Raw genomic sequence first — 20,826 nt, 5'->3', positions numbered from 1 at the left:
GCACCCTTTGGTCTCTTTCATTACAATCACCTGCCCTTTGGGATTTGTGAACGCCACAGAGATATTTCAGAGATATTTGAAACACTTTACATTTTAAGTGCTGGGTGTGGCCAATTACCTGGACGACAACATCGTTGCCGGCCACTCTGTCCACTTGGCGGCTGTCTAAGATGCCCTTTTTTTTCATGCTATAGCTAGCTAATCGTCATTGAAACATGGAGAAAAGTCAGTTTTTCATTCCTCAAGTTGAATATTTGGGACATATCCTTAGTGCCACATGTATCTGGTCAGTGCCACAGTATGTCCAGGCTGTGCAGAACTTGCAACCTCAGATGAATGTGAAGCAACTTCACTCTGTCTTAGGCCATCTTAATTACCATTGCAAGTTCATCCCCCTTGCTGCCACAATTGCAGAACCACTTTACCATCTCTTATGTAAAAACATGGCATGGAATTTAGACGTGGCATGCCACCATGCCTTACAGGACCTTAAACAGGCATTGTTTTGATCCACTTGTCTAATGGCTTAAGATTCCTCGCTCCATGCATCGCAGCAGACATATCTCATTATGGACTAGAAGGTATCCTCCACCACATCATCAACGGCATGGAACAGCCTGTTACTTTAATCTCAAAAATGTTAGTCATTGGTCCAGTACAACTATGGACATATCGAAAAGGAAGCTCTGGCCATAGTGTTCACTTAAAAAATTGTCATTGGGTATGGACTCCTGTTTTGACTCAAATCTGGAAGTATGCTGCTACTCAGACCCCAGTGATGATGAAGCCGTCGCTTTACCCCCTATCGATGCCAAACTGGTGGGTCAGTGTTCTGCAGACCTGATTCTTGGCGATCTCCTCCTGCTCCTTGTCCAGTGGGATGGTCGTAAAAATTGTCGAGAGGTGCTCAACCCAGAAGTTCAGAATTATTGGCGTTGCAGGCATGAATTCTCTGCCTTTTAATGGTGTTCTACTGCTCCAGAGCAAAAATGGGTGGACTCAGGCCATCATTGTGTCCTCGCCTCAGCACTGCATCCTACACCTGCTTCACTGCGGTCATTGGGATGTCGCGCTAATGAAATGCATGGCTGGTCAACATGTGTGTGTTGGAGAGTGATTGCCACCATGTTTGCACCCTGCACATCTTGCCAAAGCCAGCAAGTGGCTATGGCAAGTTGCTGTGTCCCATAGCCGGAGGCATCGACACTGTGGTCGTGGCTCAGTTTGGATTTCGTGGGTTTCATTGCGGTCAATGCTAGACCTAGTTTTCCCTGCATGTCCCTGATGTCCTCTACGTCTTCAACATGTGTGATCCAAGCCTTGACACGGATATTTGTGATAGAAGGTCTTCCTGTAACAATCATCACAATGGGCTTAAAAAGCTCGACAGTTTGAAAAATAGTCTCTATGTGGAGAAAATGTTAGTGAAATTGAACTGTTTTGCAGCATATGTTCTCGCTCTGTTAATTTTGAGACAAAAAGTTTTTAGGCAATTTTTAACCACTCATTTTCAACAAAACATAATTGTAATTTTGAAATTACATTTACAACTTTCAGGTCAGACACAACCTTAAAGTTCAGTATGTTCGCCAACAACAGAGATGTTAAGCACCAAGGGTAGTTACACTACCCCTGAACTGATTTATACAATGAAATCAGTAATCTACAGTTTCTCTGTGAATTTGTCAATTGATATTTGTAACATATTTAAGACGATGATCCTTGATAGTGTTCCTGAACATTTTTCACTTTTGTCTAAGAAAATGAGGTACCTAATAACTGATGGACTGTGTAAGGGGTCTGTAGGCCCTTACTATAAGTTTGCACTCGGCACAGGTCAGTAGGGCAAACAATCGATAGTGTCGGGTTGCGAGAGCGAGTGTGAGAGGAGTTAGTTCCCAGGTTGCGGGCCGAGCTGTGTGGAGGCCTGTTGATGTAATGCAAGGCTTACCGACAAAGGGAGTGGCCATCGCTGCGGTTTAACCCCTTTGTGTTAGAATAATACGGGAAAGTGAAGAAGTACAATTACGAGAGTGATCAGTGATATTTCTGTGCCGATATTTGTGGTTTCGCGTCTACCGCGCCGGCATCATTTGGATTGCAGTGTTGGATTACAGTGATTGAATTTGCGTGTGACGATAATGAATAGCGAGGAAGCCTGTGCTGAGATTAGCCGTCATTAAATATGTATGACAAAGGCAGTGGCTGTCTCCTTTTCCTTGTGTTTTTGAGACGAATATAGGTCTTGATTAGTGAAGCTGTGTTGGCGTTCTTCTTGTCACCAGACATTTCATTATTACAGCATTTGAGAAGGACAAAATGGAATGTAACAACTCCGTAGCAGTCAAATCCGGTTGCCAGCCCCATTAGGTACACGGTCACATTAATTAATTATTATTTGGGCTGCTATCAGATCCCGATCGAGCGGGATGCATAAATCGGAGGTGTTACAACTGCCACCATATTTCTGGGATCACATGTTAGAAGTAGCTTGTTCATCGTATTATACATTGAGTTTTGATGAAATTACTAATGCTAAAGATAAAAAAGAATGGAAACAATCATTACATATTGGTCAGAGAGTATTGTATAATAGTGTGTCAGAGAGTATTGTATAATAATGAGTCAGTGGTGAAATGCTGTATTAGAAATTATGTGAAGCGCTTTCTGAATCCAAATTGTCCCTAAATAAATGCCTAATGTTGGGACCAGACGGACCTAATATCGAAAAAAGAGGATTTAGGCTTGTAGATAGACCTAGTGATGTCAAGGTGACCTGAGGCAGGCAACTTACTAACATCAGTCTTGAAACAGTCATGCAGTGCATAATGTCTGTGTGTAGACTTTGGAGTGTTTAGGTAAAGAAGCATCCAAATTTCTGGCCAATATTTACCATTATTTTGATGGTTGGTCTGCTCGCTGGGAAGAATTTGAAGTAATTTAGTCTAAGTTTAAGGAACCACATCATACATTTTAAGATATACAGTCAAAACCTGACTTGTTTTAGCACCTTCAGTCAGCAGTATTTTGGAACAGTGGGATGGTATTCAATATTACTTTCTTAGCTGTATACCTCTAAAAACAAATTCTGCTGCCATCCATTTCAGTCCCACAACACTGTATACTTTAATGAAAGCAGAATGTCATTGCACATTGTCATCTACGGAACCATTCAGTAAGTTCTCACAACATTTTCAGGGCCTAACATCTTTGATTCATAAGTTGCATACAGAAATAGAAAACATACTTGTTAGTATCTGCAGAAGACCTGGCAACGACACTACTTGACAGTGAGCAGTACTTCTGGCCAACAGTGACTTGGCAACCACTGAGGAGCAGGACCTCATGAACAGGACTAGCTTCCCATCTGAATTGAACTATGGGAAATTGAGCACCTGTACCCACAGATATATGCTCATGACTATAGCACAGCATACAGCTGGTATGGGAGGCTAACAACTGAGCACGCGACAGCTCTCACAATGAGAGAGGTCCACGGTGGTCCAACTCCGCAGGACCATCGGCCCACTCCGGCTACTGCCACTCACTAGTAAACACTGACATCAGAGGGTCTGCCCCTGAGAGACTACACGTGTGCCCTCCATGGCAAGTTCCTGAACTATTCCACTGTTCTTTTCATGACAATTCATCTGCCTCCATCAGGACACCTGGTGGTGGTGATACTAAGTATTTCAGATCTTTTTATCTCGTGTTTTGTAAGTTCCAACTTTGATTCAGATTGAGAGTATGTATGAAGGTCTACATAATGAACTCATTACATTGTATAATCTGCTTCCTTTTGAAAAACTATTTGTTAGACGGTAAGTAGCCGAAGAGTTTATTGAACTGGAAGGAGGTGACAAATTGTGGTTTCTAAAGGATGCCCAACAGCATTGTCACAGCTTGCAGACGTGATGGGAAAGTCTTGCTTATCAAGTGCACCAATGAGAAGTTTTAGATATTTGGACATGTAAGAAAGACTAAAGAGCAGAAGCCATAGTAGCATGTTAAAGGTGACAAAAATGATGCCGTTCGATATCTATCAAGATTACTTATTAAATGAATGGAAGGTTGTACAGTTGAAAAAGATGGCCCAGCTTCAGATAACAAAGGTATTGACAGTTACTGGCAGCAGCACATCTAAAAAGAGAGTTAGAAGTGTCCAAATTTTTCAAAAACTTGGTGAACAGTGTCCAGTCTAAATCCGGACATAGAGAAAATATGTTCCATTTCAAAGTGCACATTAGGAAAAGACAAGACAATGCTGATGAAAAGATTTTTAAATAGTGTTTTGACTGTGAGGGATGCTTTGATACAATACCCTCATTTACTTGCTGTCCCATTGACTCACGGCAAGCACATGCAAAGTATACTGCTTACAAGGAAGAATGTGCCTGAGAAATTAGCCACATTGTCCTCAGAGAATGTTCGTCATCGCACATCAGGAATAGAAAAGGTTAATATGGTTTTATTAAATTGAAGGAGCATCCGAGGAAAGGTTCAAGAATTTAATATCTCTTACTGAAGGTTATAAAGCACAGATAGTGTAGGAACAGAAAATTGGTTGAATTAGAAGAAATGCTAAAAGATGAACAAAACCTGGCTCCCTACACCTTAGCAACAGGTACGACGTGCTACCCAGTGTTGACGATAACTCTGAGCCAGAGCAGGATGCATCTCCCGTCGGGCCAGTGGCCGATTTTCCAGCCCAGTCCGGACAAGTGCAAAGGGTGGGTAAGCCTGTCATTGGGAAGGTATTAGTGATCGTAAGGCTGTGAGAGCATCTATGACAATGGTTCTGATAAAGAATGTTAAAAAAGGTAGGAAGATACTTTTGCTTAGGGAGAATGACAGGATATAAAGTTCAGAGTATCTCAGCAGCCAGCATCAAATCGTCGGTGATGAAATTGACAATTGAAAAGAAATGGAAAAAATTCAAAGGAATCGTGCAATATGCCCTAGACAAGTACCTTTCGAGTAAGGTCATAAGGGATTGGAAAGACCCACCGTGATATAATAACCGCATTAGAAAACTGCTGCACGAACAAAGAGGACTTCACCACAGATTCGAGAGCAGTAAAAACCTAACTGACAAACAAAAGCTGAACAAAGTGAAAATGAGTGTATGGAGAGTAATGAGAGAAGAATTCAATGACTTTGAAAGTAAAACTTTATGAACCAATGTGAGTAAAAACCTTAAGACGTTTTGTCCATACCTAAAATCTATTAGTGGGTCAAAATCATCTGTTCATTCACTCAGTGACCGTACTGGCACCATAATGGAAGATGACAGAGAGAAGGCCGAAATATTGAATTTGGTCTTTCGAAATTGTTTCACCGTGGAAAATCGTTACACAGTCCCTCCTTCCAGTCGTCGTACGAACATCAAAATGATAGATATTGAGATAACCGATTGCGGAATAAAGAAACAGCTTAAGTTGCTTTGTATTGGAAAGGTGTCGGGACCAGATGAGGAACCTATAAGAGTCTATAATGAACTTACAAGATTCTACAAAGATAACGCAAAAGAACTTGCTTACCTTTCATAGTAATTAATTGTAGCTTGAGTAAGTAGCAAAGGGTACCTATTGACTGGAACAAAACAAGTCATTCCCATTTTTAAGAAGGGCTGTAGGAGCGATGTACACCATTTTAGATCTGTATTGTTGACTTCAATCTGTTGTAGAATTATGAAACCTGTTTTATGTTCAAGAATGATGAAGTACGTGGAGAAGGAAAATCTCCTTTATAAAAACCAACTTGGACTCCACAAACAAAGAGCCTGCAAAACTCAGTTTACTCTGTTCCTCCATGAGATCCATAGTGCCATAGACAATGGTGCTCAGGTTGATGCCATGTTCCTTGACTTTAGGAAGGCATTTGATACCGTCTCACACTGCTGTTTAGTGAAAAGAAAAAAAAAAGAAAAGAAAAAAAATGATTGTATCGAGTATTGGAGCAGATTTGCAACTGGATTCAAGACTTCCTTGCAGACAAATTCAGCATGTCGTTCTTAATGGAATAAAATTGACATATGTAAAGGTAATATCCTAAGTACCCCAAGGAAGTGTAATAGGGCTGTTACTGTTTACAGTACATATAAATGATCTTGTAGAAAGCGTCAAATATTCTCTAAGGCTGTTCGCAGATGATGCAGTTGTCTATAACAAACCAGCAATGCCAGAAGGTAGTAACCATTAACGAAACGCCTCTAGAGAATTTGTGAATGGTAGAGGCTCTGGCAGTTGACCCCAATGGTAAATAACTGTAACATATTGCGCATTCATAGGAAAAGAAATTGACTACTATATAGCTACACTATTGATGGCAAACTATTGGAAACAGTATCTGCCGTAAAATATCTGGAGTGATCTGCAGTGGAATGACTGTGTAAAACAAACAGTGGGAAAAGCGGATGCCAGACTCCGTCGTAGCAAGAATATTGAGAAAATGTATCTTGTCTCTGAAGGAAGTGGCTTATAAGGTGCTTGTTCAACCTATTCTTGAGTATTGTTCATCTATCAGGGATCCCTACCAGATAGGACTGATAAAAGAGATAGAGAAGTGGCACGTTTCGTCACGGGATCCTTTACTCGGTATGAGAGCGTTATGGAAGTGCTCAGCAAACTCCATTGGCAGATGTTACAAGAGAGGCGTTGTGCGTCACAGAGATTTACTGTTTAAATTTCGATAGAGCGCTTTCTGGGAAGACTCGGGCAACAGATTACCTCCCGCCACATATGTCTCGCTTAATGACTGTGAGGAGAAAATTCGAGAAATTAGAGCCAATACGGAGACTTACAGAGAATCGTTCTTCCGACGTACCATTTGTGAAATGAACAGGGTTAGAGGGATCAGTTAGTGGTACAGAAAGTACCATCTGTCACAGAGTAGACATAGATGTAAACAGAAGAAACCACTCAAAGAAATGATTCAAAGGCAGCAAAATAGGCACAGGGTATAATTCAAAATGCTCAGATCATGAAATTAGAAGAAATAGTGTAAGAAAGACAGGGAAATTGTGAAGAAGAATCTTGAGAAAAGGTACTTTTGTATGATTATTTTTTGCTGAGATTCCTAAGACACAGTAATCAAAAAATACACTGATGTTCAAAATTAAAGTAAAAAACCACTATTTCTCCATCCTGTGTCTAATTCATGATATTATCATACAAATTGTCGAGAGAGGCGTGTACGATTGTGTCCTGTACGCAAGATATCATTTTGGTCAACGGACAACTGTGCCAACAGTGACATCAGGGCACCTATCAAACAGTAGTCCCACATACACAGTTGCTGTGAACACAGTATGGAGGGCCATGGGAAGAATGGAAGCAGGACAGTCACAAACTGATGTGAGCCAATGGCTTAATGTGAATTGTTCTGTTGTTTTTTTGGATGTAGCGGCATGTTACAAGAGATCAAAAGTGTATCCCAGAGACCAGGACAGGGCCAACCACATGCAGCATCAGAAAGAGAGAACTGTCTCTTGGCTGTAAGGGCACGATGGTACCCCCTTAGCACTCCAGGGCAACTGGCACCTGACCTCACAGTATGCACTGGACGTATTATAACGAGACAAATGGTGTGAAGAAGGCGTGGCAGAGTGACCTTTGTCAGAGATCTGCTGTGTGTGTGTGCTTTTAATGTGTCGTCGCAGAGTGGAGCTGTCAACATGCCAACTGGACAGTTGACCAGTGGGCCAGTGTTCTTTTCATAGATGAGTGCCGATTTGGGCTGGACAGTGATTCTCAACAGATTTGCATCTGGAGGGAACATGGAACACGATTTTAGGACACAACCATTGTGGCAATGGACTGATATCGAGGATGTCCGTAATTGTTTGGGCAGGTATTATGTTGACTGATCGAACACCTCTTTGTGAAATTGTATGGTTAAATAGGCAAGGTTCAGCTGTTATAAGGTATCGTGACGAGATCTTGGGACCTCTTGTATTTGTTGCGAGGTGCTGTGGGCCAGACTTTGTATTGCTGGACAAGAATGCTCGACCTCATAGAGAAAAGGTGGTTGACGTTTTCCTGGAAACGGAAGATATTGCACACATGGCATGGCCTGCCCATTCTCCCGATTTGTGTGTGTGTAGGGGGGGGTTTGAGGTTTTCGGGTGCTAAACAGCATGGTCATCAGCGCCTAAACGCATAGAAACAGGAACACGTGCGGTGAAGGGACGAAGATGGACAGCGAACAAGGAGAACGGCTAAAAGACACAGACCTGACGCAGTTCCAAATCCTCACGTACAGAGGCAAAACAAGAGGAGAAGAAATGCACTAAAAAAGGAAAGGAAACGCAAGGAAAAGGGAACAGAAATCGAAGTGAAACAAGTAGGTAATCGTGACTGGCGGACCTCTTACCTAAAACCTGGGTGAGCCAGTCACCCAGCAGCACATTAAAATCCTCTCCCTAAAATCCGAGGCAACAAACTGGACAGGACACAAAACTGTAAGACCTTAACCACAGCCGTTGCATCTATTTTGCCCTCCTGATTTGAATCCCTAAGAGCTAGTCTGGGATGCAGTAAGGACACGGGTTGCATCGTGTCAGCATCCGCTGACCATTCTCCAAGACTTGTGAGCAGCTGCAGGAAGAATGGGCATTATTGCCTAAAAATGGGATTGATGACATCATTGACAGCGTGTGCCGTCATTTCTCAGGCCTGCATTGGTGCCAGTGCTGGTCACACTCCATACTGAGCATGTTAACCAGTTGATGGAATGTGTGTGTAAATCCTTTAAGATGGAAAAAAGCCAAGAACATTTTTCTCTGCCATTAGCAAGTTGCAGGTATATTGTTTCTACTTTACTATCACCTGATTATACCTTTTTTTGGCAAAATAAATGTTACCTTGCAGAACTTCAGTTTGTTGCTTTAATTTTGGACACCAGTGTATTTTGTTGATCTTTTTCCAGTATTGGTGTGTAGAATGTGATTAGTTGTAAAAGTGTGATGCAGATTTCTTGTATTAAGATTAGCAGAACTGAATTACCAATGTATCTGCATGTGTTAATAAATTTGTATGAAGGAAAAGAATGGCCTACCCTATCTAAAATCATAATAGAGAAATTTGTTGTGGTCGTAACTGGCCTTTTTGGTAGGGGATTATCAAAAATGAGAACAATTCATTTCTGACTTATCTGTTTGTTTAAATAATTTGCAGGGTGTATACGTGGACAAGGAAGAAAAATTCTCAAATTTTTCCCGGATTTCCCAGTTAAAAATACACTTTCTCCTGGGTGAAAACACGCTTTTTCCGTGTTAAGTGACAGTATATTTTCCCTTATCAATCCTTTGAATGGTTAAGGTTTTATACATGGGCATAGAATTTCCCGGCCCTTTCGAAAATGAAACTCAGAGAAAAAGACGCGTTTTGGAACTATCTTTTATGTACAGCAACATATACGTTGCGCATTTTCGTATTGTGAAGGATACGTTGGAATTCCACCAAACACCGCATGTTACTTTCCCAATCATTGAAATGGAGATTGCGATGCTTTTCTCTAAGCCGGTCAAAGCTCATGTCGTGATCTCGGCAGTCGATGACAGCGGATATTCAGAGCATAGGACACTTGATGTAGTCAGCCAACAGCATCATCACTGTTACGTAGAACGAACACACAAACAGGGAAAGTTAATAGTTTAAATTAATATACATAGTGTTGCTACAAGAAAAGCAAAGCTGTCACATATAATATTGGTCTCTAAGGTTAATAAGCTGCAAGAGAAGCTATGATTTTGCATATAATGTTGGTCTTTTTTGCGCGTGTTACACTTTAGGAATCACACAAATGTGCCAGTAAAATTTTTAATAATGACAAATGTCCGATCTTCAGGGTTCGAAATTATTCTAAATGGCTCGTCATCAAAGAGCTGATTTTTAAATGAGAGTCAAACGCTCTGTGATTTAAGAAATTCATGGTACGTTCTCGCACATAGTTCAATTTACGTAAATGGGTATTTACTTTGAAAGTAATGCTTTTCAAACCACTATTCGCAATATTTTTCTGTGACCTGTTAGAAATAGGTTCGTTTCAGCAGTTGCCAGAGAGCGCAGATAACTGGCATCACCGTGCTTGCGCAGGTACCATGATGCAGGAAGACTGTATGTACGTATGTGTAAAACATTGAAAGGTCATACATTATGTCATAAAAGAAACAAGACATCAGAGAATACTCCAAGAGCATTGGAATTTCGTGAACCATAACTAAAATGTGCACATTTAAAGTGCATACTTCAAGTGCACATTTATATGTCCGGATTCCCAATCAAGTACACCTCGACCTGATATTAAGCTTTTCAGTGTGTTTTCGGGATGTAAATTTTCTTGGAGCACCACTACTGTATTATATCATGTTTGGTTCTTTATTATGGCATAACGCTATATGTGCTAGAAGGTGAAAACATGCAGCGAACAGGGGAAACTAGCCAGTACTGTGCAATTAAACATTTCGTTTCAAATACATTGACTGCCTCTGCGGAAAAGGTTAAGAAAAGTCAAATTTCTTTAGCAAACAGACAAAAATAACTTCATTGTTCTGCAAGGCGATTAATGCTTGACAGTCATAAAAGTGGAAATAAAATAAAATCTGGAATTAATGACATATTTTAGCCTTTCGTAATGATGTGAATGTATTTTAATTCACTTGATAGCTCCCGGCCACAGATATCTGTTTTGTTTTCATTTGACGTGAGAGTAAACGAAGGGGAAACTGCAAAATCGCTAAATGTAAACACGGGTCACGTGAAGACTGTTCACTATAATTCAGACTGCTCTGCGCATCAGCCTCGGATCTACGATATCTGCGAACCCGGTGAATACTAAAAAAATTGAATTTTCAAAAATATGTTCATCTTGTAGTGCACATCTTTCTGAAAATTCGGAAACCTAAAATATATGTGTTTGAGGAAATGTAAGACATATTATTTGGTCTTAAGTGTGCCAAAGTGCAGTGCCATGCCTCTTCATAAAGCATTCTTCTATCGCACGTCACTGTATTTCGCTCTGTGGAATTGAAAAGTGTATATTTTTTACTGGATGCCATCAAACTATATTCAGGACAGTGGAAGTTGAAATGTTCTGTGGTGCCTCTCCTGCTCCCAGTTGCGGGTTTGACAGCCTGCCCCTCTTTTAAAAAAAAAATCTCCCAATTAATAGCAGATGGGATTATTTGTAATCGGGAGAACAAGACCTCTTCAGAAAATTTGAACTCTTTATTGCCTATTAGCTAATAACTTGCTGTTTTTGTGACATAAAATTTAATATAGGATACAAAAAACCAATAAAGAAAAGAGACAAGCTAAAAAGTACACATTTCTTCAAGCCTTAGCTCCTAGCATTTTTTCTCCCTAATGTTGCTTGCTACAATTTTACATGGCATGCTTTCCTTTCTGTGAAAGAATCTATTACCTCATCAAAGCTCGTCAAACGATTCACTACATGAAAAATCGAAATGTCGTTATCTAATACTGTAAAATCTGTTAACGCAAATGATACCCACGACTGGTGTGGTTTCTTGATCTGATTATGTCTATTTTGTCACAGTCTGCTGGATAAAACAAAAGAGGCCTGTCTAATATTGGAGCAGTTTTGTAAGACACACCAAATATACGAGACTGTTTTGGCACAAATGGTCATTTTTATAACATGACAGAATATAATTCACGAAGTGCCAATATCAAATGCCTACTAGGCCTATTACAAGCAAAAAGTTTTATGTTAGGAAACAGTTTCACATTTCATTCATACGCACCAGCTTCTCAAGCATGAGATCGAAAACCAGTATTGCGAAATTTTTATATAAATTGGGAATCGTCTTATTCTCCATAATTTGTGTGATGTCCCCATTTCTTCTCCTTCCTCGTTCTAACAAACAATCTTGTCATCACCAATTCTGTAGCTATTCCTACCATTGTCAAAATTTGTTTGCCGATTAATTTCACTAACCATGCCAGAATCACAGGTTTAGTTATCCCGCGATTGTTTTCCGGTTAGGCGTTATTACATGTTCGTACAACACGTTTTCCCCATTACCTCCAGAATAGAACTTAAGCGGCTGCTGGCTGGGGACTGTACAACTGGTCCTCACTAGTGTAGTGACCTGGCCAAAAACTTTCTGTCAGTATTTTATTTTCTTGGGTACACCGAGAAGATAGTACGTAATCTTTCTCACCTGTTATTCCTGTCAGTCGTTTATTTCCAATTGGGTAGTCTGAATCTATGGATTTCGCTAGTAATTATAACACAGCTGATCATTCGCGAACCCTATCAACCACATAATCAGACAGCGATTGGCATTCGTTCGTTCGGCTTTACTCCGCTCAGCTCGTACAGCCCCGACCCCTTTCGTCTGCGGAAAGTTTATTTCTAGATGTGACGAGGATTCTCCTGAAGGAGACATCACGTACACTATGCATCCTTTCAAAAATGAACTTATGATTCATTCAGAAATCAAGTTAAAATTTGCTCAAAAACCAACAGGAAGCGTTTCAAAATAATTGATAGACAGGCTTACGCTGGATGCTAGGCACTTCGTGAAACAAGTTTTTTTCCCTCCAGAATATGAATTTGGCGCCCCCTTTTCCCGGTAGCATCTAGCTGCTTGCTGCGTCTGCTTGCACAGCCAACAGCCACATTCCTGTAGCCAGAAGTGGGAGAATCTACTGCTCAAACACGACTCAACTGCGCATGTGCATGAGCCCGCCCGTAACTGCTAAAACGAACCTTATGTAAACAGTTGTGACTTCACGCTCATTGGAGCATTGCATAGTCTTCTTAAAGCCTTTGACAGATTTTGCTGTTGACAGACTCTTGCATGCGCACTGTGTGTCGTTGTTGTATATGGAGCATTTCCTTTTCAATTTTCGTATTTTTCTCTCGTTTATGTTTTATTGTTGAAGTTTTATTCTGTAGTAGTGGGATACAGTAATATCCTTTGCTAGAGTATAGGTTCTTACCAGTCAAAATTACAAAAATTTAACTGAAAACTAAAACAATGAAAAATTCCTGGAATCCTAAAAAATTCCCGGGTTTTTCCCAGGTTTCTCCCGGATGAAAAAATTCCTGGGTTTTTCCTGGATCTCCCGGTTGTCCCGGGTCATATACACCCTGAATTAGTCATCTTTTAATCATTAAAAATATTTCATCACCTTTTAGTCATCTTTCTAAAATATTTTGTTACCTTCTCACTATTTTCAAGTGCCACCATGGCTCCTCATGCTCCTCATGCTGCACATGTGTAGTATTAACACAAGAAACATTCACATGTTAAAATTCATGCTTGATTTCAGCTATAAAGCTATATACTTCACGTAGTGGATAATGACAGAAACTTGGCTTTTGCTATCTATCATCTGACATGAGATTGATTAGAAATTCAATGAGGCAGAGATTAGGGGCATGTGCAGTCTGAGTTGAAAATACAGTGTGTTCAGTATTTAAGTCAGTTGAGTTGCTGCTAAATTTATATTAAAATCACCTCACAATGTAATTCTTGTGCCTTTAGTGATTCAGAAGCTCCACGTTATCCTGAAATACTGACTACCATCTAGTGTCACATAGATAAAGATTATGATTATGGTTTGTTGCCTGATTACCATCTGTAAGTTATATCATGCAATCTGAAAATCTCCCTGAATGGTTGAAAAGGAGATCTACATTTTAACTTCATGCCCAAAATCAGTCATTCTTAGACAGTAAGAGAAAGTTGATAAAAATAAACACATTGACTAATTAGCCATATGGCACGGTTGACTGGAAGACAGATTACGCAGGCCAATGTCTAATAATGGTTGTAAAAACTCTGCTTACAGTTTTTGTTATATTTGTGGTGAATTTGTGATTTAAAACACCAAAGAAACATTACAGACTTTGTGAAAAAGGCTTATCTATCATACTTTGGATCTAAACTTGTTGATAAAGATAAATCTTGGGCGCCGCATAAGGTTTGTTATGTGTGTGTTGAAAATCTGAGAAAATGGTCCAAAAAGGAGAAAAAAGCCTTTAGATTTACTGCTTCTATGATATGGAGGGTACCAAGAAATCATACCAATGATTGCTACTTTTGCAGTGTTGATATTACTGGTCATAATTCGAAAAACAAGAAGGTAATAAGCTACCTTAACCTTCTGTCTGCCATCCAACAATTTATGTTCCAACAGATTTGTTTTCTGATGTACAATGTGATTTAGATGAAACAGATGATGATTAATTCCATTGTAATACAGAAAGTTTAGAGCCCAAATTGTTTACTCAGACCAAGGTTTTTTTCCCTAATTTTGTGTGTGTGTGTGTGTGTGTGTGTGTGTGTGTGTACTGCTGAGACATTCCCGGTCTGATGAATAAGTTCGATATTGAATGCCGAAAGGAAGACTGGAGGCTGTTTATTGGCTCATACAAAACTAGTTTAAAGGCTGTTTTGTTACACAATGTTAACATGTCTGCATCTATACTTGTTGAACATTCTGTACATATGAAAGCAAGCTATGAAAACCAAGAAATAGTGCTAAATAAAATAGGCTATTCTGCTCATGGTTGGATGATATGCGGCGATCTAAAAGTAACATGGATGCTCCTTGGTCAGCAAGGTGGCTTTACCAAATTTCCGTGTTTCTTGTGTGAATGGGACAGTAGGGCTAGGGATCAACACTAGTGCAGAAAGAACTGGCCTGGGAGGGAGTCTTTAAAACCCGGTGAGAAGAACATTCTACGCAAAAACCTCGTAGATCCAGAAAACGTACTCCTACCACCTCTACATATAAAGTTCGGCCTAATGAAACAGTTTGTAAAGACTTTGCCTAAAGATGGACCATGTTTTAAGTATATCTGCCAAAAGTTTCCACACCCTTCAAAAGCTAAACTAAAAGAAGACGTCTTTGTCGGACCTGACATTAGAAAATCGTTGTTTGATGTTAACTTTGAATTCACAATGACCTTAAATGAGAAAGAAGCATGGGTATCATTCAAGCAAGTCGTTACAAAGTTCTTAGGACGTGAAAAAGACCCAGAATATGTTTCTGTTATAACTACAATGTTTAAAAGAAGCTTAAAACTTTAGGATGTTTAATGAGCCTGAAATTTCACTTTTTGAACAGTCACATTGATTACTTCCTGAACAATATGGGAGATGTTAGCGAGGAGCAAGGAAAGCGTTTTCACTAGGACATTAAAGTGATTGAAAAATGTTACCAAGGCCACTGGAACACCAACATTATGGGGCATTACTGTTGTTCACTTCACCGAGAAGTTCAGCAAGCGATTCACCGTAGAAAAAGCTACACAAGAAGCTCCAAAGAAAAAAGAGAGAGAAAATACAAACCAATTCCAGCTGACAAGTCAAACCTCTATTAACACATATCAGTTTCAAGTAGCTTATTGTAAATAGGGACCATGCTTATTTTGTAACAAAGCACTTCATTAATTTCCCCATTTACCGTATAGCATAGGGGTTTTATACTATACAATAAAAAGCATATTGCTTGAAAACTATGGGTGATAAAAAAAAGGCTAGATTTGGATTCAGCTCAATATATATCCACATCAAACAGTCCCTTCCCTACAGCCTAGGTCTTCATGGCAAACGAATCTGCTCCAGTCCGGAATCCCTGAACCATTACACCAACAACCTGACAACAGCTTTCGCATCCCGCAACTACCCTCCCGACCTGGTACAGAAGCAAATAACCAGAGCCACTTCCTCATCCTCTCAAACCCAGAACCTCCCACAGAAGAACCACAAAAGTGCCCCACTTGTGACAGGATACTTTCCGGGACTGGATCAGACTCTGAATGTGGCTCTCCAGCAGGGATACGACTTCCTCAAATCCTGCCCTGAAATGAGATCCATCCTTCATGAAATCCTCCTCACTCCACCAAGAGTGTCTTTCCGCCGTCCACCTAACCTTCGTAACCTCTTAGTTCATCCCTATGAAATCCCCTAACCTTCTTCCCTACTCTCTGGCTCCTACCCTTGTAACCACCCCCGGTGTAAAACCTGTCCCATGCACCCTCCCACCACCACCACCTACTCCAGGCCTGTAACCCAGAAGGTGTACACGATCAAAGGCAGAGCCACGTGTGAAAGCACCCACGTGATTTACCAACTGACCTGCCTACACTGTGACACATTCTATGTGGGAATGACCAGCAACAAACTGCCCATTCGCATGAATGGACACAGGCAGACAGTGTTTGTTGGTAATGAGGATCACCCTGTGGCTAAACATGCCTTGGTGCATGGCCAGCACATCTTGGCACAGTTTTACACTGTCCGGGTTATCTGGATACTTCCCACTAACACCAACCTATCTGAACTCCGGAGATGGGAACTTGCTCTTCAATATATCCTCTCTTCCCGTTATCCACCAGGCCTCAATCTCCGCTAATTTCAAGTTGCCGCCACTCATACCTCATCTGTCATTCAACAACCTCTTTGCCTCTGCACTTCCGTCTCGACTGACATCTCTGCCCACTCTTTGCCTTTTAATATGTCTGCTTGTGTCTGTATATGTGTGGATGGATATGTGTGTGTGTGCGAGTGTATACCTGTCCTTTTTTCCCCCTAAGGTAAGTCTTTCCGCTCCCGGGATTGGAATGACTCCTTACCCTCTCCCTTAAAACCCATGTCCTTCTCCTTCCCTCTTTCCTGACGAGGCAACCATTGGTTGCGAAAGCTAGAATTTTGTGTGTATGTTTGTGTTTGTTTGTGTGTCTATCGACCTGCCAGCGCTTTTGTTTGGTAAGTTTCATCATCTTTCTTTTTATATATATATATATATATATATATATATATATATATATATATATATGGTTATAATAGAGGGAAACATTCCACGTAGGAAAAATATATCTATAAACAAAGATGATGTGACTTACCAAATGAAAGTGCTGGCAGGTCGACAGACACACAAACATACACACAAAATTCAAGCTTTCTCAACAAACTGTTGCCTCATCAGGAAAGAGGGAAGGAGAGGGAAAGACGAAAGGATGTGGGTTTTAAGGGAGAGGGTAAGGAGTCATTCCAATCCTGGGAGTGGAAAGACTTACCTTAGGGGGAAAAGAGGACGGGTATACACTCGCTCGCTAGCGCGCGCGCACACACACACACACACACATCCACACATATACAGACACAAGCACTGAAGAAGATCATTGGCCAGTAAGCCTTATCTATATATGAAGATGGTATCTGTTCTTTTGGACATGCCCGAAAGACCTAGTTCTTGTATATAAAATTTAAAATAATAATAATAATAATAATAAAACTCTGTGATTACGGTTTTACTTTGCCTGTTTTCCTGTCAGCTGTAATTTCCTAATCTCCCTCCATCCCTAGGCCTCATCTAAGCTTATCCGGTGTAGACTAATCGTATTTGACTGGCACAGTTCTTCCCTTCCTTCTACAGTATTAACTTGTTCATTTCAAGTTCAAATGTGGTGCAGATACCACAGGAGTTGGATTTAAATAGGCACTCAGCTGGTTGAAGGGCACACACACATTTAAACAAATCATTAAAAAGTCTAGTTTTGCCTCATAATTTTGTATTTGTATTTTAGATACTTTACACTTACCTTCTGAGTTGGTTGAGAATGGAGTTTTTGTGTAGTAGGTTTTGAAACATTTCTATAAATGTGGAGGGATGCAACATGTTTCTGCATTGCCACACAGTTTCACTTTCTTTTCTGTACTGAATACTTTTGAGCACTTGGTTGGATTCTTCTGTTCTTCAGAGGCACCAATTTCCAGTCCTATAATTATAAATGCATATTCCAGGAGCTGCAGTGAATGGTTCATTGTTCTGCAATGTTTGCAAGAAATTGCAAATTTATCATACACAATGTAGGCATAAAATGGGCTTACATCCAGAATATAGAAAAAAACTTTGTTGCATTTTTCTTGCTATTTTCATCACTGAAATTGTTGTCTTTCTCATAAACTTTAGAAGGAAAGATCACCAGCATTGTCTGCAGTATCACTAAATTCAGAATTTGCATCAAAAACATTGCATGCAAAATGTTTAATTGTCTCTCCTTTTAAGAACTGATATTACTTAGAAATCATTTCACAACTGGAGAATGAAAGTTTCAATGTCTCAACATAGAGGCAATACACAAATGAATAACTGTGTGGCAGAAAGCCACACATTTGGTACACTCACTGAAGTGCTTGCAAGGACAATCCACGGCATTACATCAACTTAACACAGAATGCTGCTGTAACTGTGCGAAATGTGGTAATAGACTCAATTACAGGAGGGGCCTGGGGGCAGTGTGACGAGCTACGCTCAACAAAATGATTTTAACATGCTAATGCACTCCTTTCACTAACAGTCCTGTACAAAGAGGGGCCACACAGAGCTCTCTCTATCACATTCAGCCGGCCGCGGTGGTCTCGCGGTTCTAGGCACTCAGTCCGGAACCGCGAGACTGCTACGGTTGCAGGTTCGAATCCTGCCTCGGGCATGGATGTGTGTGATGTCCTTATGTTAGTTAGGTTTAAGTAGTTCTAAGTTCTAGGGGACTGATGACCACAGATGTTAAGTCCCATAGTGCTCAGAGCCATTCTATCACATTCACATTTGTTAGACCACCTGTCACACCATGTAGAACTCTTCAACTACGGTGGTCTCCACACTTTACATGTAAAGCAAGATGCAGATTCTAGAGCTTTTTCTATCAATTCAGGCACTGACTTAGTAGTTCTTGCAGTACATGTATTAAACAACAATATGAAATGGATGCATTGCTGCTCACCACATACAGTAGATGATGCATTGAATGGCACATTGAAAAAAGACTGTCAGATTTTAGCAGTTTTTGTACTAAGTTCCTCGTCAGACATAGACAGAAGGGAGTTGTTCGATAGCTTTTTCAGTGTGCCTGTCTGCCACAGAAATGCAACAGGAAATTAGAAACCAAGAATCATTTACACTCTGCTGTGTTCTTCGTTATAGAGGAATAGAACTGTCAATTTACAAGTCGTAGGCTGGCATATGCAAATAAGTGAACTTACATATTATGTGCTACAGCATTATTTTCACTATGAAACTTCTAATGTATTGATACAACTTAGTTTCTTCCTCTCTTATGTGAATTATTTTGAACAAGCTTATTTTTTGTCTAAAATTTTATCATCAAAGAAGCAGCAGTGTGGGTTGTAAACAAGAGGTGAAAGATAGTGGTTGCTATTCACAATGACTTAATGTGGAATGACTCCACAAAAATAGTTATGAAGATAGATACTGACAGAGTAACTTATCCATTAAAATCATTTACAAAATTGTTGCTGGACTTATTCATGAAAAGAGAGAGAGAGAGAGAGAGAGAGAGAGAGAGAGAGAGAGAGAGAGAGAGAGAGAGAGAGAGAGAAGGGTGAGTTGTGCTCAAAGATGGTTTGTCCGATTATTCATGATATTGTCTAGTTTTGGTGTATGTCGCACTAATTGTCAACAATTTCACTTGGGAGCTATAACAAGATTGGTGTTGTACATTGCAGTTAGGCAAGATAAGTTAGAAAATGTCATTCTCATAGACACTTTGCATAATGACCTGCTTTTAGTGTGTGCCTGGCACTGATCCTCAGATTCTGGAGACTGTTACTCGCCTGATGTCTTTCACTGTGGGGCAGCAACAGCGTCAACTTCCTAATACATCTTGATGGGGGAGTTTTGGCTGTGGAGTTGTCACATGTAATTGAACTGCATGTTTTTATTTTTTTACCGTTCTTTAATGTTTGTAAAGATGGTGTTAATTATTGGTTTTTTTATGAATTATGTTGTGGATGAAGAATATACCAGAAGTAAAAAGTTCAACAGGGAAATAGTGTATAAGTAAAACTGAACGATTGTGATGCTCCTTTCGGCAGTGTTCCGTGGGCAAGATCCCAGTGTTAATGTAGTGCTGATGGAAGACTTAGCTGCAGTCCTCGGTGTCGGTGTGGCTGGAGCCTGCATGGGACTGTCTGTGCTCTACAACAGTCCCATCCCTGATGCCGTGGGCTCCCTCTTAGTCGGTGGAATTCTGGGTGGCGTTGCATCGTTTCTTATTTACAGCAATGTGGCTGCTTTGGTTGGAAGGTATGTATTTTATCAGCATCTCATTTAACTTCTGATTCTTATATTTGAGCCATTTAATATATGATTGTTACCATGAGAAATACCTGCTTGAACATAAATGCCGGTGCTAGCCATGCCTGCAGGTTGTGCTGTTTTATTTCCTCATGAATGGCACCTGTGCAATTACCTCAACATTTAGAGGTGTCCACCATTGTCAGAATAGTGTTCTGTTTAGTTAGGAGTGCACTATGTTGGAGCTAATTCAGATTGAAAGTGGGCAAATCGTTGGTGCTTATACGGTTGGTGCCGGCCGAAGTGGCTGTGCGGTTAAAGGCGCTGCAGTCTGGAACCGCAAGACCGCTACGGTCGCAGGTTCGAATCCTGCCTCGGGCATGGATGTTTGTGATGTCCTTAGGTTAGTTAGGTTTAAGTAGTTCTAAGTTCTAAGGGACTAATGACCTCAGCAGTTGAGTCCCATAGTGCTCAGAGCCATTTATACGGTCGGTGCTTCCTTAAACGAGATAACCGAAATGTTTGATGTGCCGAGAGGCACTGTATGGAAGATACTCCATGCAAGGAAAGCCAAAAAACGTCATCTGCTAAGTCACAATGAGGACAAAAGTCTGTGTTGAGTGATTGTGACAGACGGTTTTAGAAGAGGATTTTGACGAAAAATAAAGAGGACAACAGCTGCAAACATCAATGCAGAACTAAATGTTGCACTAGTGAACCCTGTCAGCATCAAAACTAGATGAGG

The 20,826-nt window shown here is 40.4% G+C and overlaps 1 protein-coding gene across 2 annotated transcripts in view; it reads left to right on the top strand.

The window, feature by feature from the left end:
* The window catches only part of LOC124789474 (zinc transporter 9), a 208,305-nt gene that overhangs the window by 127,970 nt on the left and 59,509 nt on the right, over positions 1-20,826 (top strand). For both annotated transcript variants that reach the window (XM_047256843.1, XM_047256842.1), the window contains one exon: positions 19,880-20,090. In XM_047256843.1, the coding sequence (XP_047112799.1) occupies positions 19,880-20,090 (211 nt within the window). The remainder of the gene's footprint in view (positions 1-19,879; positions 20,091-20,826) is intronic.

The sequence above is a fragment of the Schistocerca piceifrons genome, chromosome 3 (assembly GCF_021461385.2).
Source record: "Schistocerca piceifrons isolate TAMUIC-IGC-003096 chromosome 3, iqSchPice1.1, whole genome shotgun sequence".
NCBI classification, from domain to species: Eukaryota; Metazoa; Arthropoda; class Insecta; order Orthoptera; family Acrididae; genus Schistocerca; species Schistocerca piceifrons.
Note: the sequence above shows the minus strand (reverse complement) of the source record. Positions and strands in the feature narration are given on the sequence as shown.